At 46.5% G+C, this 18,065-nt stretch overlaps 1 protein-coding gene across 3 annotated transcripts in view; it reads left to right on the forward strand.

Moving 5' to 3' along the window:
* The window catches only part of LOC119393229 (peptidyl-prolyl cis-trans isomerase G), a 44,650-nt gene that overhangs the window by 9,078 nt on the left and 17,507 nt on the right, over positions 1-18,065 (forward strand). For all 3 annotated transcript variants that reach the window (XM_037660135.2, XM_037660136.2, XM_037660137.2), the window contains exons 7-14: positions 390-419; positions 7,578-7,723; positions 9,042-9,195; positions 10,295-10,420; positions 11,311-11,398; positions 15,499-15,644; positions 16,326-16,406; positions 16,854-17,274. In XM_037660135.2, coding sequence (XP_037516063.1) covers positions 390-419; positions 7,578-7,723; positions 9,042-9,195; positions 10,295-10,420; positions 11,311-11,398; positions 15,499-15,644; positions 16,326-16,406; positions 16,854-17,274 — 1,192 coding nt within the window. The remainder of the gene's footprint in view (positions 1-389; positions 420-7,577; positions 7,724-9,041; positions 9,196-10,294; positions 10,421-11,310; positions 11,399-15,498; positions 15,645-16,325; positions 16,407-16,853; positions 17,275-18,065) is intronic.

Genomic DNA, 18,065 nt, shown 5'->3' on the forward strand with positions numbered 1-18,065 from the left:
TAGTAAAGTTCTCCTTTTCGATTGATTGAGTGCATAACTATCATCTGTGGACACCACGCACCGACGTCCATATGTTTCCATGGTCTCTATAGTTTTAAATGGGTGCATACGGATGAGGTTTTACTGTAGTTAATGTGCAGATTTCTCATACATTAGCTTGCCAGCTCTCTTTTACTTCATGAAATATGACTTTATGCTGTCAAATGAAAGTGCCCTGAAATGCAGGAGCTTTCAGATTTGCATTCTTATGTAGTGCTAAGAATTAGGTCCTTTCATCAGTCTTATATCGAAATTGGAGTCATGATTTTATTAACTATGAAGGTGGTATTTTATGCAAGTTATCAACACATTTTTTTCTCTGCTGACCATGCATTTTTGTTTATTTACAGAACAACACAGCCAACACCTCATCTTGATGGGTAAGCCTCACTTTCTATTTATACAGTTAAACCTGCCTATAACGAACCTCCATACAACTAATTCCTTGATATCACGAAGTTTTTTTATTCCCCGCCATTACTCCGTAGAAGCACATGTACAGTAAAACCTCGGTGATACGAATCTCGCGGGATCACCAAAAATATTCGCATCATCCGAAATTCGTATCACCAGAAAGTATCAAAAATTAGCATGCGACAAAAGAAAGCTGGCGTACGTTTTCATTTATTCATTTTGAGGGCCGCAGCAAAGACACGAACAGCTCTGAATGATTGCCAGTGAAGTTTTTAGACGTCAGCAATCATACCTGCACTCGTAAATATACGACCTGTGCGCGCATGCGTAATTATCGAACCAAGTTTTTTGAGACCAGTGACAGCTGGAGTACTGCGGCGAAAGTGACATAAGTAGCGCTTTGACTCCATAGAAGAAGGCCAGAAATTTTCACAACCGCAGTGCTACGTTATTATTTTCTTAACGCGATGGTGTTGGGGATGTTTTTCGAGAGATTTACGGCCGTGCCCGCACAAGTGCGTCCCCAACAGTCGTGCATGTTGACGTTGTGAGGCCTAGCTCCTTCGCCAAGACCGTCCTTGTCTTTCGGTCCTTGTCCACCTTTCATAGGGCGTCTGATTCAAGAGGACATCGCTTGCATGGAGGACATGGCTTGTAATCTAAACGCGAAGGCACACGGAGGGGCATTAAGGCCCCCAAGGTTCGCGCACACAATCTCGGAGGCTACGACGCGCCACAGAATGTTTATTCTGATCACTGTGTAGGATTAGTATTTTTATTACACCGTGATTCTGACCGATTGGCGGCGCGGCGCGTACACCCGCGCTTGCGTTTCTGCGCCTGCACGTGCTTGGCACGTCTTCCGCGACAGCACCTCTTCGTACCTTCGCGGTAGCGTACGTTCGTATCATACGTCGTGGGTGAAAATCTGTTCGAAACAACCGTACTCCATCACATTGCAGGCCAAGGGGCATTGGCCGGGACCAAAGAAAAATTCGTATCACCCCGAAATTCGCATGAGCCGTGATCGTATCACCGAGGTTTCACTGTATTTGTGACCTCTCAGTAACAACGTGGCAGCGGGAGACACCCTTGATATAACGAATTTTCGCCGCCGACAGCCTGGGGATTTTGCCCCGAATTTTGTCATTTTGGCACAAGCAGGAGCTGCACGCATCTTCTGCGGTTGCCCCGCCGACGAGAGCGCGAAGCGGCGGATGGCGTGCTTGAAGCCCCGCCGACTGCGAGGCAAGAGCGAGCGCTCGTTTGTGCATGAGGGTGTGCGCTCCTTGAGCCGGCTTTCTTGCTTCCGCGGGCATGTGCGCAGGTGTGCCCCCCCCCCCACACCCCCTCCCTCCCTTCAAACCGCACCCAGCCGCTTGTGGGTGCCACCACACTAACCGTGCCGGGTTTCTTAAAAAAAATAAACAAAAAAAACACCGAAAAGAATGAAAATTGGCTTTTGCGTTGGCAGCGCCACTTTTCGGTTGTTGCAGCAGTCTCTGAACTGCACTTCGCTAATGTGACACAAGGTGACGGCACTAAAAAAAATCCTTGCTTCGTGTTCGTTATGCTTCGAGTTCATGCCGCATATGAAGTTCGCTCTTTGTTTTCAACGCCGTGCGCGCATGCGTGGTTTCACTGTGTACACATGTAACAGTCCCTGACGACGTGCAGCTTTTGAGATTTTGTTTTTTTAATACCGACAACGGTGTCATCACTACGGAGGAGATGTCAGATTAGGTGCTGGTGGAAACTGTCCGCGACCACGGTGACAACAACAGATCTTCGGAGGTCGACTTGTCACTGTCGTCACGCGCTTTGCCGTCTTGCGCCGCGGGTTTGCGAGACCGTGCCTCTGAGATTGGCTCCGGCAACGCGACGGAGCCAGTCTTTGAGGCCACGGCTTTGTATTGATGTCCTATGAACGTTCAGTATTGTCATCCCTCACAAACAAGCAATAGAGCAAAATAACAGTTTTTTTGCTGCTAAATAAACTTTTTGGTGAGCTCTGCCTTCAATTACCCTTGTGTTTAATTTGTGCATTTCTTTTCCGAATTTTTGTGCTGAAACTGGATATAACGAAAACCTGCTTGTAATGATTTTTTTAGGGAATTGTCAATTTCGTTATATCCAGGTTCATCTGTATTACGAAAAAAATCATTCACTAAATGAAATTTGAGGATTATGATTATGCAGTAAATGACATTTGCAGTGATGTATTTATCTCTGGCTTTTTTTTTACGCGCAGTACCAGACAAATATGAGCGCAAGAGAAAGAACAAAACATTGTTGGGTCGAAACATACCGTAAAAACCCGCATATAGCTCGGACCCGCATATAGTCCGGGGTGTAATTCGGGGATAGCAAACGTGAGAAAAAAAGTTTTCACCCGAATATAGTCCGAGGAAAATGGAAAAAATGCATTTATTGACATTTCATTCATCGTCGTCGTCGGACGCACTCTCTTCCGAAGCTCCCTTGTCGGAAATGTTCTCCCACAGCACATCATCCTCAGTGCCATCAAGCGCGTTGGAGATGGAGCACTTTTTGAAGGCGCGGCAAACGAGCGCCTCTGGAATGCAGGCCCAAGCCTCGACTATCCACGAGCAGAGCATCGCTGGCGAGGCCCGTTTCAGCCGTCCGGCAGGGGTCACTTCTGGTTCTCCGGACCTCATCCACTCCACGTACAGGCGCTTGACATGGTCCTTAAATGGCTTATTAAGGCACACATCAAGCGGCTGCAGCTGTGATGTCATCCCTCCCGGGATGACGACGAGCTCGGTGCGGGAGTCGCGCAGCAGTCGCTTTACGGAGTCGGCCAGGTGACACCGAAACGCGTCGAGCACAAGCATCGAAGGGAGCCCCAGCAGTGCTCCGGGCCGTCGACACCACACGGACTTTATCCAGTCAAGGACTAACGATTCGTCCATCCACCCCTTGTCCTGGCAGCGGACGACGACATTTTTCGGGAACTTCTCCCCCTTCGGCAGCGTCTTTCGTTTGAACACCACGTAGGGTGGCAGCTTGCGACCGTCAGCCGTGCAGGATAACATTACAGTCACCCGCGTTTTTTCGTTTCCAGTCGACCGCACGATAACTTGCCTGGAGCCTTTTTGATGCACCGTCAGCGCCGAGGGCATATCCAGGTAGACCGGCGTCTGATCCGCGTTGCCGATCTGGCCCAGCTGAAAGGGGACTGCCTTTCGCAACGCAATTATGTACCTTTGAAAAGCCACGAGGTGCTCTTCGTAGCTCTCTGGTAGCTTCTGGGAGATCGACGTACGCCGACGTAGGGAGAACCCAGCGCGGCGCATGAAGCGAGACACCCAATGCTTGCTCGCTTTGAAATCCTCCGGCTGAATGCCTTTGTCTCGAGCGATCTCCCTTGCCTTCGCTTGTAGCAGCTCGATGTTGACAGCGAGATGTGCAGCTCGCTGCTCCCGCACAAAGTCTGTGAGTTCTCGTTCCACGTCAGGAAATGCTCCATTTTTTGGTCCGCGGAAACTTTTTCGCTGGCCGCTGCATGCAAAGAGGGCTTCCTTCTGCTTCCGCCAACCGCGAATGCTCCGCTCGTTGACTCCGAACTGCCACTCCGCGGCACAGTTGCCGATGGTTTCGGCAGCAGCGATAACTTTTCTTTTAAAAGCAGCAGAGTACTGCCTGCGCGGTCCTGACATGGCGTAAAATCACAGGAGCAAAATCGAGGCCGTCGTTATGGGTACCAAGTTGAAGCAAAGGCCACTGACCAACTGACCAGTTAAGACTAACGCCGCTAACACTACCTAGCGCAGAAGCGCGCAGACAGCTGATGATGATGATAGCACCGCGCTATGCCGAAACCGAAACTGAATTTGGGCCGAAAATTCTTGGGACCCGCATATAGTACGGGGCCGAAATTTCGCACCCTAAAATCTAGAAAAAAACCCCGGGCTATACGCGGGTTTTTACGGTACTCCCTTGTTTGTCCAAGGAATTTTGTAGGTCTTCTGGCTACTTGGAACAGGTTTCATGTTGACATAATTATAATATCATCGTGCCACTGTATTGGCAGCTACATTTGCTAGGTTCTGGTAGCGATGACTGACCATAATTCCACCCTTTACCAACACGTGCTACCTATTCGCGTCTCCTCGTGAACTGTAAGCCTTGTCATCTGAAGTACCTTCTTGCAGTGGAACCTCGATTATGCGTCCCCCGGTTTTGTGACGGACCGCATTTTACGATGAATCGGTTTTGTCCGAGCATAACCCCCATAGAAATATTATATTAAAAACCTCGATTAGATGTCAAAATTTTACGCTGACCCCGCATTGTACGACTCTGATACCGCCCGAGAAAAAAATCACCTTTTTTACTTGAATCTAACTCCCACCAAATATTCGCGGGTGTCAAAGAAAAACTTACGTGTCCCTAGGTTGACGATTAGAAAAACAAGAGAGAGTTAGACAGGTACATTAAGCCTTCTTAGAATGGAAAATTTATTCTCCTGGCAGTTCACTTTCTTCTTTGATCTAGTTTTCCTGGCTTTAAGATCACTTCCTTCTCGATCGCGGGTGTATCTCAGGGCCGTTACCTAGACAAGCTCGATCTGCACGGCGTAGCTTCAGCTAGTCAACAAGCTCATCTTTGAGATCCTGATATTTTCACGTTTTTGGCCTATGCAAATTTTTCCTCGTCGACATGCAACTGAAGAGCTCCCTTTGTTTGGGGGCACTTGCAAACACAGGCCTCGAGCACACAAAAGGACGCGATGCAGCTATCTTCAGCATGTAAGATAACTTTCACTTGACGTGAGTGTTCATAATAACAGCAACATATCACGAATTTCATTTCACAAGAGAACAAATACGACGCGCACAGCTTAGTCGCGAACGAAATCATCCTACAGTAGAACCCCGCTGTTACGTTCCTCACTGCTGCATTTTCCCAGCTGTTACGTCGTTTTCCGCCGGTCCCGGCATAGCTCCCATAGGATACAATGTATTGGGAACCCCGCTGTTACGTCGTAACTGACGGACCGTTCCCGTATGATACGTCGCGAAGTGCGCTCGGAGCCGACCGAGTGACTACCGAAGAGAGCGGGCATGGTGCATTTTCTCGCAATTTTTCCTGTTTTGACAGTAACATTAGCCGCATTTGAGGCGCAAGCAACAGGATCTTTCAATTGATGCAAACAAAAGCATCGCCTTCGAGATTCGTTCTGCACAGATGGCGTCTATGACGTAGTTGCTCGCAAAAGCAAGGCCTTCGAGATTGGCATTTACTAGTGACAAAAGCATAGCCTTTGAGATTTGTATTGCACAAACATGGTGTCTATGACGTAATTGCCCGCGAAAGCAAGGCCTTCGAGATTGGCATTCACTTCTGCCATCGCGTTGGCGTAGACTCATCATCATCATCGTTATTTGTCGGAGGATGGGAGGAGTTCAAGCTGGTTGGAGCTTGCATGGTCGTGCGCGCGGTCCGCGGTCGGACTCGCCGCGCTGGTCGTGATTGCGTGTGCTTAGTTCTTTCATGCCTACGGCTGTTGGTGTTAAAGAAATCACATACGTTGATTACATTTTTGTGGATGAGGCCGTCCCCAGCTCCGCGTTTCTATCCGTCGACTAGATCGCGCCTGAGCGCGCCAATTTTCGTGCTGCTCGTAAGCATTGAAATAAAATTCTGTACCACTAAATATTTTGTCGTTTTTCCTGTTTTTCGGCTCTTGCATTTCCCGTCTCTTACGTTTATTTCCTACGGTCCCTTCAAAAACGTATCAGCGGGGTTCTACTGTATTCGAACTTGCAACAAGATGTGCGCTGTTGCCATTAAGTGATGGTGATGACACTCTATCTGACTCTTCTGATGGGAAGCTCTTGTCAATGCGATTTTCGTTTCATTTTTACATGCAAGCGTGCAACAGACTCGATTTTTTTTTTTAGAAGTTGAGAAGAAAGATTAGCTTACACCTCCTCCAATTAAATGCCTTGCTCTCATTTTGAAAATTGTAATCTACCTTTCTTGGAGAAATGCAGGGTCATTCCGTGGGCTTATTCAGGCAGTTTGTGCCCTTTTTTGGGTAATACTGACCGTCACTGCCCATATTTATAGTTGTTTGATTATATGACGGTTTTGCTTGGTCCCCTCAAAGTCGAATAATCAGGGTTCCACTGTACAACTGTTTTAAATCCAAGTCAGTCATAGTTCTTACTAAATGCAGAAACTTAATTTTTGCCCAGGACTTCTCTTCAAAGCTCACTTGGCTGTTGTGAGACATTTGGCGCATCAAGTAATACCTGGAGATGTTGTAGCAGTAGTGCTTGCAGGAAATTATCATGAGCACGTGTACTCTTCAGTTATAAATTCCACATGTAAACGTCCTTCATTGAAGTGTAGTTTTATGACTTCGTGATGACCCTCTCCTGGGCTCAACACGCTAAAATAGGTCAGTGTATGGCCATGTTTGAAGTTAAGTTGTGTCATGTCTACTCATCATACGTGTTGCCATCGAAATGCTTCGTTTATCTAGCACCAAGCCTTGTAGTGCTACATTCGCCAGTGATGAATCTAAAGCCCTGAAAGTGACCAGTCCAAAAAATTGAATGTTGAAGGAGCACATTTTCATTGGCTCAGAGCTTTTCTAAGGTTGTGCTATAAAATTTTGACTTTAGTCAGTAATATTGTTGCATTCATTCCTTGATGTGTTCTCGCAACATTGAAGGTGTCAGTTGAAGGTGTCAGTTGCGGTATTCTAAAAGCCGTTGTATTTTTGTCCAGGTATAGGGGCCGACACTTGTTGGTGGGAGGAATAAATTATTTTTATAAGATAGGTGCTATTGTTTTTAGTGTTGTTTGTCTCCAAAGACTACATTCTGATGTGTTGACGTAATAGACTACTAACAAAACAACCTGCACCTTCCACTCGAGACCCTTTTAGATTTTGACATCTTCGTATGCAACTCTGTCAACTCGATGACTGGTCAGTGACCATTCCAAGCTGCCCTTGTTAGGAGTGTCTGCATCTCGTTGAGATGACAGGCTAGCGGTACAAAGACCTTGGAAATAGCCATCTGACAAGTGGTTTATCACTAATGCTGCTCTGATTGTACAGCTGTTGACGCGTGTCTTGTAATCTGCAGGGTGCACGTGGTGTTTGGTCACGTGATCAAGGGTGAGGATGTGGTGCAGGCCGTTGAGTCCCAGCCTGTCGACAACAACAGCTGCCCCGTGCAGCCGGTGATCATTGCCAACTGCGGCGAGCTTGTGCTAAAACGCAAGCGCAAGGGTGTGTTGCACTAAGTGCCATTGTATCATTGGCTGCTTGCTGTTGCTGTTGATGTTTATTAATGTGTTTAGTACACATCTGAATGTGGATACATTGGCTAGCTCAAATTTTATTACTGCACGAAACCTTCTGCTTCAAAGCTTTCCATGTGTTCTGTTTCTAAAAAATTCAATTATCTTTAGGGATGGGCAAATAGTGAATTTGAGTTTTGAAGCGAATCCGAAGCGAATAGTGATTTGGTCGAATAATTTCAAGTCAAATAGTTCGAATAGTATTTACCGCATATTATTAAGAAAAATGAGCATTTTTGTCATGACCCTTGCACAATATATTTTAGGATTGGAACTAGGTATGAGTGAATGCCACTTTTTTGGTTTGAAATGAAGTGAAAGCAGCCTTGAATAGTATCAAGATTTGAATAGCAGTGGGGTGCAAGTTATAAGTGGTGCAATACGTTACAATTAAAAAATTACTATACTTAGCGCATATAAGCCCATATAGCACGCTTTTAAACTTTAAAAAATATGTACATTTAACCTTGAAGTGTGGCTTCGTGGCAGTGCAGATTCCCCTGGATGGGTTGTTTCACGGCACAGCAAGTAGACGATGCAGTGAAACCATCTTTACAGGGGGTTATGTGTGGTCAAATGTATACATATAATCGTTCATTTCGAATAATCTAAATCCGTATAGAAGTGAATTCGAATACTGTAATATACGTTCGAATATTCAAAACGCCCGTATATTCGCCCATCCCTAATTATCTTATTGGGGAAATTGCAGTGCAGGTAGAAATAAATAGGAAGTGTTTTTTGTAAGAATACTTATTTCCTTGAGTATTTAAACACATACTGGCCAAAATTGTGCACTCTGTGCATTGTCATAACATTAAACAACATAACTCAGATAAATCTTACCTGCTTTTACAAGGACACTAAACAGAGGAATAAGTTGGGCTGTATTAATAACTTATGCTTCTACAGTACCAGAAAAATGCTACATGCATGTAAGGTAACATTTACTTTTTCTTTGAACGCAATTTTCAACTGACACGGAGTATGTCGCCATCTCTTGTTACGAGCTGTTTGTATAGCATTGCCTGTTGCCAATGGCATAGGTGCAGCTATGGTTTTGTGTCATAAATGTAACATACATAACTTTCAGACCCATGTTCGGCGTTAAGTAAATACAGTAGTGTAGTGACCTTGCAGGGTGTCAGGCGTAGTCTTCTGTTTCACAGTACCAAAGTGTTGGAGAGCAATGAGACGTCCTGAAGAGGCTCGAACACCATAGCCTCTTGCTGTTGTTGTTTCTGCAGACAAGAAACACAAGCGGTCGGCATCCAATGCACCCAGTACTGGAGCAGAGGAGGGCTCCTCGGGGGAGAAAGCCTCGGAACACAAACACCGCAAGCACCACAAGCACCACTCCAAAAAGTCACGCAAAGACAAGTCGCACAAGCGAGACGAAAGGTTAGTTATCATTGTTTTCATTTGTTCAATATGCTGTGTGGGTGAATTATCCTGTCTTTGTACCAGGCAGTTCGCGTCCTGTCTGCTCTATATCTTGCGATGCAAACCAGTCTGTTTGGTGTTTTAAGCAGTGTTTATGGGGGTTCTGTCACCTTTGTCATGCTAGTGAAAAGCAGTGCGGCAACGAGGAGTGAGCCACACATCCTGACTGATGTTGCAGGTTGCAGCAAAGCATTCACACTTTGTGTGATATAGTCAAATCCCGCTACAATGAAATTGACGGGACGCGCGAAAAATGTTTGTTGTCGCGGAATTTCGTTTCAGCGAAATTTCATCTATAGACCACAACAGTTTTTAAGATCTGATGATCATGAGTCGTCCTTTGGTCCCGGTAAGCGCATGCATTGTCCTTTGCATTTAACTCTCGCTAACTCGGACGTACTTGGCCGCACACCGAATGAATGTACTTTCTCGCTCGCGTATAACGCACAAAATATACAGAAAATTTAGCACTAAACGCAGGGTGCGGGTTATACGCGAATTCCGGTGCGCAAGTTGGCTTCACGGAAATGCAGGGAAGGCGGCTTTGCGTCAATACCCGAGTTATACACGTGGGTTATACACGAGCAAACATACTATATGCAAGCTACCCTTGAAGCGTGCCATGCGTGTAGCGCCGCGAAGGAGCGTGCCAAAGTTCGTGCGAGAGTACCAGAATCTTTTCTCCACTTTGGCAAAAAGAAAGAAAAGGCTTTGCAGTGGGTACTTTAGGCAACGTTTGCTGTGGCACTGTATTTATTTCTTTGCTGGTGGCGATGGCGTACGCGAGGAGATGCAAATTTTTATTTGGTGGTTAGTGCTTACTACTGTTTAGTGCGTAGTTATGCGGCGTTCCCGGCAGGTACTCATTAACGAGGTTCCACTGTAGGAGAATTACAAGGAACCAATAAACAGTAGCTTTATCATCTTCACTTTGGGAGAATGCTGCTGCCACAGCAAATGTGTTCAGAGGTGAAGGAATTGTTGAAGACTCCTGTATGTTTCCTTGTGCTGTTTCAATCTTTTATCTGCCCTACTGGATTCCCCCGTTTTTTGGCAGTGTGGAGAAGCGTGCAGACAAGGTGGACGACGATGCTGAGCAGTCCTTTGTGAAGCCTGAAGAAATACCTGAGGTGCCCGCAAACAACTTTTTGATGCGACGTGTGCCCGATGAGCCCAACTTTGTGTGAGTGCCATCATCCTCTGGTACTACAGAGACTCTTGCAGGCCATGTCTAATGACTCCCTGCAACAAATGTAGCCGACTGAGCAAGCCTAGCAGGCTAATGAGGTGCGATTGTTGATAAGAGCATAAATTTTGAGCTGTTTAGTTTATACAGTCGAACCCACTTATAACAACACTCAAGTCCCACAAAAATTTCGTTGTTATAACTGACAATTCCTGAAACGGGTTGCACGAAAAAAAGCAATGTAGGGGGACGGCAGGCTGCTGTGAGAAAACTATAATATCAGACAGGATATGCCAACAAACATCAGTGATAAGATGACAAAGCTGCCACAAGCCTCATAGAGCCAACGTATGTCAATGTCTGAAGTTTCGGATGCTGAAACTCTTCCAAGTCTCAACTGTTTACTCAAGTTGCATGTCCGAAAGTGCATTAACAAAAGCCACCGCCACTCCCGCACCGTAGCAGATTTCAGAAGTCAGCTTTGCCGCGATGCCACAACGCTATGCGGTGAAGCATACCGCGAATCCGAAGGGGCGCTGGGGGACGTTGGGGTTGTGGGTGATGGTTCAGCAGCTTGAATTTCTCTTTTTCTTCTTTCTCTTCAAGGATTTCGCATTCCATTACCTTTCAGCACAGACACCCAACAGATAGAATTCATGGTTATATCTGATAATGTGGCACGTGGGCATTGATGTAAGTGGGTTATTTCACCATAGAAAACATACGAAAGTTGACGGTGCAGCAGCTTCTCATTGTTATAACCGATATATTGTTAAAACCGGTATCGTTATAAGTGGGTTTGACTGTATCTTTTGCAAAGTAGAGTAGGGCAGCTCCTCCTTGATGGGTAACAGTGTTGCTGAGACAGTTTGTTTTTGACCCCACAGGCCACAAGGCAGGAGAATGGGAGGCTTCTACAGCCGTCGTCCTCAGATCTCTCGCTCAGGACGCAAGATCAAAGGTCGTGGCTTCATGGTAAGCTAGGCTGCGCTCCCTATGGAGTGATGCCTCTTTGTGTGCTTCTTGCTACTGCTATGCGACAGCACAAACGTGCACCAGCTAGCCAGCCAATTATTTCTGCCGTTGACAACATTACAACACAAATGCATAAGATTTTGATATGCAGCTGGTTTAGCCATGTTTCAATGGGAGTCAATGTCAATACCGTATTTACTCGCATAATGACCGCACTTTTTAAAAAAAAATTGACGCATATTTCGGGGTGCGATCATTACGCGGGGTAAATTTTCCGCGAAATATTTTGAGCACCGAAAACGTGAAAAAGTCGCGTATTGGAATTCTTACGATAGCTATCATGAACATAACCAAAAATAAAAGTAGAGTCTTTGTAATAAACGCACACATTACGCAGGAACTACATGCATTGCATATTGCCCTTTATTTTTTTCATTCACTGACCCCCTAACTTTCATTCAGAGTTTGAAGCGTCACTGGCGTCAGTGTCGTCACCGCTCGATTCCCTGTCGGAACCGGCAGTGTCATCGCAGTCTCACAGAAGGTTATCTTCCGTTCCGTCGAGCGCGTTAGATATGCCTCTTCTTGTAGCTGTTGGCGACAGTTTTGCTCTTGCCAGTTTTGGATTCGTGGAAAGCCCGGCGCGTGCTGTTGGTAGCCATGAGCTTCTCATGCTGATTTTTCCAATACCTAACTCTGATTTCGTCGACGCCGAAATGCCTGCCGGCAGCGCGGTTGCCGTGCTCGAGCGCGTAATCAACCGCCTTCAGCTTAAACGCGGCAGTGAAACTTGCGTATCGCCCCATCGTTAACCGGCACTCAAACAAGCCCACAAGGTGCATCTTGACAACGTTTCCTCTTGCTGTCATGAAACGTTTAAGAAAAGCCGCAGCGCCTCACATCGCTGCTTCGCAAGGAGAAGGGCTACCTCACACGACGACGATGTTGACATTGCAACAAGCTACCACCGAAACATCAAAACGAACCGTCGATCAAAATTAACGACAAAATACGGCCGCTGCCTCGCTCTCCAAGTGAGATGGAGCTGTAAAGAAGGTAGTCTATAACTTGCATTCCTTGAAGTACGCGCCGATTGGAAGCATCAAGAGCAAATTGCAACCGAACCGAGGATCAGGGATGCTGCCATGTTGCCGGAAATCGTCACACTCACTTCCGGGCGACAAGCAATTTTTTTTGGTTTCCCAAAAACCTGCGACGCGACAAGCGACGGCATGGATGGCCCTCCGCGACAGCAAATCCCTGTCGCTCGTCTCCGTCGCTCGAAAATCGCGTGCATGCGGTTGGGCCTTAACACTGCGGGATATCAAGACCACATGATCAAAACAAACATGGCGGCTCGCAGAGCTAAGCGAACGCGTTTTTTCTCGTAAGTCATGGAGGTCGTGAGTGCGTCATGCGCGTCAAAACAGTTTCTTCCGTCGAAATAATGAATTATTTCGTTTAAATCGGTAAATTTGCGGCAACAGCATAGCCATGTTTAAAGGGACACTAAAGGCAAATATTAAGTTGACGTTGATTGTTGAAATAGCGGTCTAGGAACCTCGTAGTGCTACTTTTATGCCAAGGAAGTGCTTATTTTGAAATAAAATCACGTTTTAGTGGTCCGCATCGCGTTAGCGCACTTCAAATCGCCCGCCTGAAATCCGACATTCATACGTCACTGCTGCCGTGCCCAACGTTGCCCGCCTTTACTGTGCGGCAGCGTGCACTGGCGGCGTGCACCATTTGGGCATCCGGCAACATCACATGCATGCGGCATTTTGTCGAACTTTCTGTCAGAGCGACTTTCACGAGCGCGCAAAACACACGCGGCAGTACGCGATACCGAAACTACCACTGAGACGCGACCGCGTGAGCGAAAACGGGCACCGGACGAAGCGCAGTTCGGAGAAAACGGAACCTTTGAACCATGTGCGCCGTTCCCCATGGCAACGCCAAAGAGGTTCTTTTTTCCATGAATCAAACAAAAACGAACAAACAGCATTTTATTACGTCTCTTGGCGCACGGGAGGTTCTTTTTTTAATTGCTGCTAGATTGATTACTAGTGATTAATTGTAGGCAGACTCTCATACGTCATCGGGATCATTTTGAAAATGTGCCGCTCGTGGCGCTCATTGTGTGATACATTTAGCTCAATTTCTCGGTAAGTAGGGCACTGCTGTTGATAATATTGCCGTTTTAGACGTTGTCATACATTGAGCTTTCACTCTGACATAAATTGTTATTTGCCTTTAGTGTCCCTTTAAAAGGACAGAAACAGAGATGGGCGCGTTCAGCTGCCACAGACGTAGAAACACATGGCGGGCATGTGGTGAAAACTACGGCATTTGTCTTTACTGCTATCCTAATACGGCACGCTTCCGCCAAGGGTGGGCAAAAATTGGGAATCTGTTTGGTGCGTGCAGTTCATTTGCTGAGTCTTGAAGAGTTATTTACGTAACGTTCGACAGATGGTAAACATGATGATCATCAGCTAGACTTGGCACACGACATATCGCTGCGGCAAGTTCGGGGTGCGATCATTACGCGGGGGGGGGGAAAATCGAATTTTGACGACAAAATTTAGGGGTGCGATCATTACGCGAGTGCGATCATTATGCGAGTAAATACGGTAGTAGAACCCCGCTGTTACGTTCCTCACTGCTGCGTTTTCCCGGCTGTTACGTCGTTTTCCACCGGTCCCGGCATAGCTCCCATAGGATACAATGTATTGGGAACCCCGCTGTCATGTCGTAACTGTCGGACCGTTCCAGTATGATACGTCGCGAAGTGCACTCGGAGCCGACCGAGTGACTACCGAAGAGAGCGGTCATTGGTGCATTTTCACGCAGCTTGGCCTGGTTTGACCGTAACACTAGCCGCATGAGAGGTGCAAGCAACAGGATCTTTCGATTGATGCAAACAAATGCATCGCCTTCGAGATTCGTACTGCAAAGATGGCGTCTATGACGTAATTGCTCGCGAAAGCAAGGCCTTCGAGATTGGCATTTACTAGTGACAAAAGCATAGCCTTTGAGATTTGTATTTCACAAATATGGCGTCTATGACGTAATTGCTTGCGAAAGCAAGGCCTTCGAGATTGGCATTCACTTCTGCCATCGCGTTGGCGTAGACTCATCATCATTGTTATTTGTCGGAGGACGGGAGGAGTTCGAGCTGGTTGGAGCTCGCATGGTCGTGCGCGCGGTTCGCGGTCGTTCTCGCTGCGCTGGTCGTGATTGCATGTGCTTAGTTCTTTCACGCCTACAGCTGTTGGTGTTAAAAAAATCACATACGTTGATTACATTTCTGTGGATGAGGCCGTCCCCAGATCCGCGTTTCTATCCGTCGACTAGATCGTGGGTGAGCGCGCCAATTTTCGTGCTGCTCGTAAGCATTGAAATAAAATTCTGTACCACTAAATATTTTGTCGTTTTTCCTTTTTTTTCGGCTCTTGCGTTTCCCGTCTCCTATGTTTATTTTCTACGGTCCCTTCAAAAATGTATCAGTGGGGTTCTACTGTATTGCTCGTGCACCAAGCTTTGGGTACACAGTAAAGGACCCATTATGGTCATAGTCAACTTGGAGTGTGTTGACACTATGCGTGGAAGTGAATCATTGGTTCCAGCCACTCACTTAAACTGTAATGCAACCCACAGTATTTTGTAGCCAAGGCAAGTAAGGCAAACATTCGAGATGTTAGTTAAATAACAAACATGTTTTCTTTCCCTTTGTTTTGTGTTGTTTCGAACTGCTGTTGGTCAAAATGCATTATCAACTCCCCCAGCAAACCACCCTTCTGAAGGTTGCGCCGTGTCTGTGCATCCTTTCTTTTCGCTTGTTTTGTTTCTTGCTGCCTTTGTCAAAATAAAAATATGTTGTGGTTCTGTTATGAAACCAAATCACGAGACTTCTGTTGAACGAATGCATGGCGGCAGCCGAAATTCACTACGCTATGCTTGATCTTGCTCAATTCTTTCGACATAATGCTTGCATGATGTCACAAAGCAGAGTACGTGGCCACCATGAACAAAGATGCAGGTTGGGCCTTGCTGTCATGTAATTTTGTCGTCTCTGTGTCATCTCTACTGGCATGTAGCGCTACCGGACACCATCACCTGAAGGCAGTCGATCTGGCAGTGAGACACCACCTCACTGGAGGCAGGCTCAAGCACGCATGCGGCCCCTCCGTGACTCCCTTGATCTCACTCAGGATGGCGAGGAAGAGGCCGGCCAAGAAGAACAGTGAGTGTGCTTGGTCTGTTGTACTCCCAGGCGTAGCTAACAGGCCCTCCATACGTGCATGCACCAGCTGCAATTTCAACTGCTTATTCGTTGACTGTAGCCTCAGAAACCATTTGGGCATCCTTTATGGAACAGCTGAAAAACTGTGGCATAGTGCTCATTATGCTGCAGCAGTACTTTTATTTCTTGTGGCGTTTTTTTTTTTGTGATGAATGCCACTGGAGCGGTAGTGGCTGGCTCTCAGATACTTAGCATTTGTGTCTGTGACTGCCAATTAAAGTAGGCCCCTGTTCTGCTACACTTCAGCTTGTCTCTGTGACTTGTATGCTGTAGTTGGCAAGCATGGGGTTGACTGTTTCCTGGAGTAGCTGCATTTTGATGAGGCCAGTTGTTTACTGGTAAGTTAAACTTGATAAGAACCAATGAAAATTGAATAACCTGGAGTTACAGTATATTGGAATTGCTCTCCACTCCAGTGAATCAGTAACACCATTGTTGCTTTGAGGCAGTGAGCTCCATGGATCGTTGTCATTAAGATTAAAGGATACAAGTAATGCTCAGTGGACCAGGCAAGTATTGTGTTGCGTTGCGCATATCTCCAGTTAAATTAGCCCAAACACAACATCCTGGTGTAGATTCATCAGATCTCGAGTTTTTTCCTTTATACATCTCTGCCTGCAGGTTACCTGAGGAGGGAGAGCTCGCCAACCATACAGAACAGGCTGCGAACGAGAAAGAAAAAGAAAACAGGTCACGACGTAGGTGAGATGCACACCAGACTTCTTTAAAATTTGCCGCTTATACCTTTTTATTTCGAATTGAGCAGCTGTCTTGCTGGCTAATTCATCAGCATTTCTATTGTGTGTCATGGGGAGGACAGCATTGTACAGGAGAGGAAAAGGAATGGAATTTCTTGGCTGTGAAATGATAGGTGTTGCGGTTTGTTCTGAGCATAACTTTAAAGTACGTGCTCTGTTCATTACATAATTTTGGTAACCATTCTAATCAGTTAATACTGCAAAAATTTACTGAACAACGAAACCATTAAGTTGTTTGGAACAGGGTGTTATGAAAAGGAACCAATTTGTTTGTGTTGTTCCTTGTGTGGTCGTTTAAACTAGTCTTAAAAGTGTAAGATTGTCAGAAGTGGGGTCATTTAGAAAGCCCAGCACAAGTGCTTTAAAAAAAAAAAATATTTTGTTCTTTCAGTCCGAGCCCCTTAGATAAGCGACGGGAGCGGCGTGATCGGAATGCTGACCGCAATCATGACAGAAACCAAGACAGAAATCGGGATCGCTTTAGAGACCGCCGAGAGTGGCGTGATCGGGAATCCAATCGGCGGTCACCACGCCGAAACACCCAGGACGAGAACCAGCCTCTGCCCGGTGAGGATGAGCAGCCACGGCACCGGCAGCGCAAGTTTGAGGAAGACCCGCGGTCCAAGAGGGCTTTAAGGGAGGAGCGGTCACCGAGAAGACGGTCGCGGTCACCAAGGGATCGGCAGTCACGGCAGCGGCCAGGTGAAGACAAGAATAGCGGAAGATCTTCGGGACCAAGGCAGCACGATGTCCTGACGACGTCCAACAAGGAGAGGAGCCGAGAAAACCGGGGCAGATCCCCTCAGAGCCGTGTAAGCATTGCTTTGCCTTCTTGCGTTTATTTTACTAAGGTGTACATTATGACTCTCTTGGGCCGCCATGGAAGTGATCACTGTGGCATTGCTCATGAATGTTCTGTCCAGCTGTTTCATTGTTATATTGAAGTTACCCATGCCGTATATATACTAGTACATCGCCAATAATGTCGACATTGCAAATATGTTCAGAGCTCAGATATGTTTATAGTAGCACAGATACCTGTGCCCTAATTCATGACCATGCATGCATGCAGTCATGCAGAATGTAATGAATGGAATAATGTGTCATCCACCCGAGGGCAACACAAAGCTATATAAGTGAATGCCACAGCTGTCTCTTCAAGCTTCGCAGTTGAACCTGGTCCAGGGATCCAACCTGTGAGTAGCGGCTTCCTTCTTTAGAGGAAACTTCTTCGGATCTCCTTTGGGGGTTCATGCTTCACTTGGGTTGTTGACAGATTTTTCTAACAGCAAAGCTGTTTAACTCGCCGTAATTTGTCTGTTGAAAGCAGAAATGATCATCATCATGAACTGGCACACGCTCTCTACACTCTCTTCTTCATCTTCACCCTCTACTGCTTCGCTCCCAGAACACGAGTGCTGATTTCTCCGGCGTGGCCTGTGATAACCCTGATGGGTGAGAGAACGAGTACAGAGAGAGAGAGAGAGAAAGAAAGAAACATAGAAAGTAGGAGAATGAGAGAAATTCTTGGCGAAAAAATTCTTCACGGGGCGGGTTTCGAACCCGTGTACGCTCGATCCGAAGGCAAGTGTCCTAACCACTC

Source organism: Rhipicephalus sanguineus, chromosome 5, assembly GCF_013339695.2.
Source record: "Rhipicephalus sanguineus isolate Rsan-2018 chromosome 5, BIME_Rsan_1.4, whole genome shotgun sequence".
NCBI lineage: Eukaryota > Metazoa > Arthropoda > Arachnida > Ixodida > Ixodidae > Rhipicephalus > Rhipicephalus sanguineus.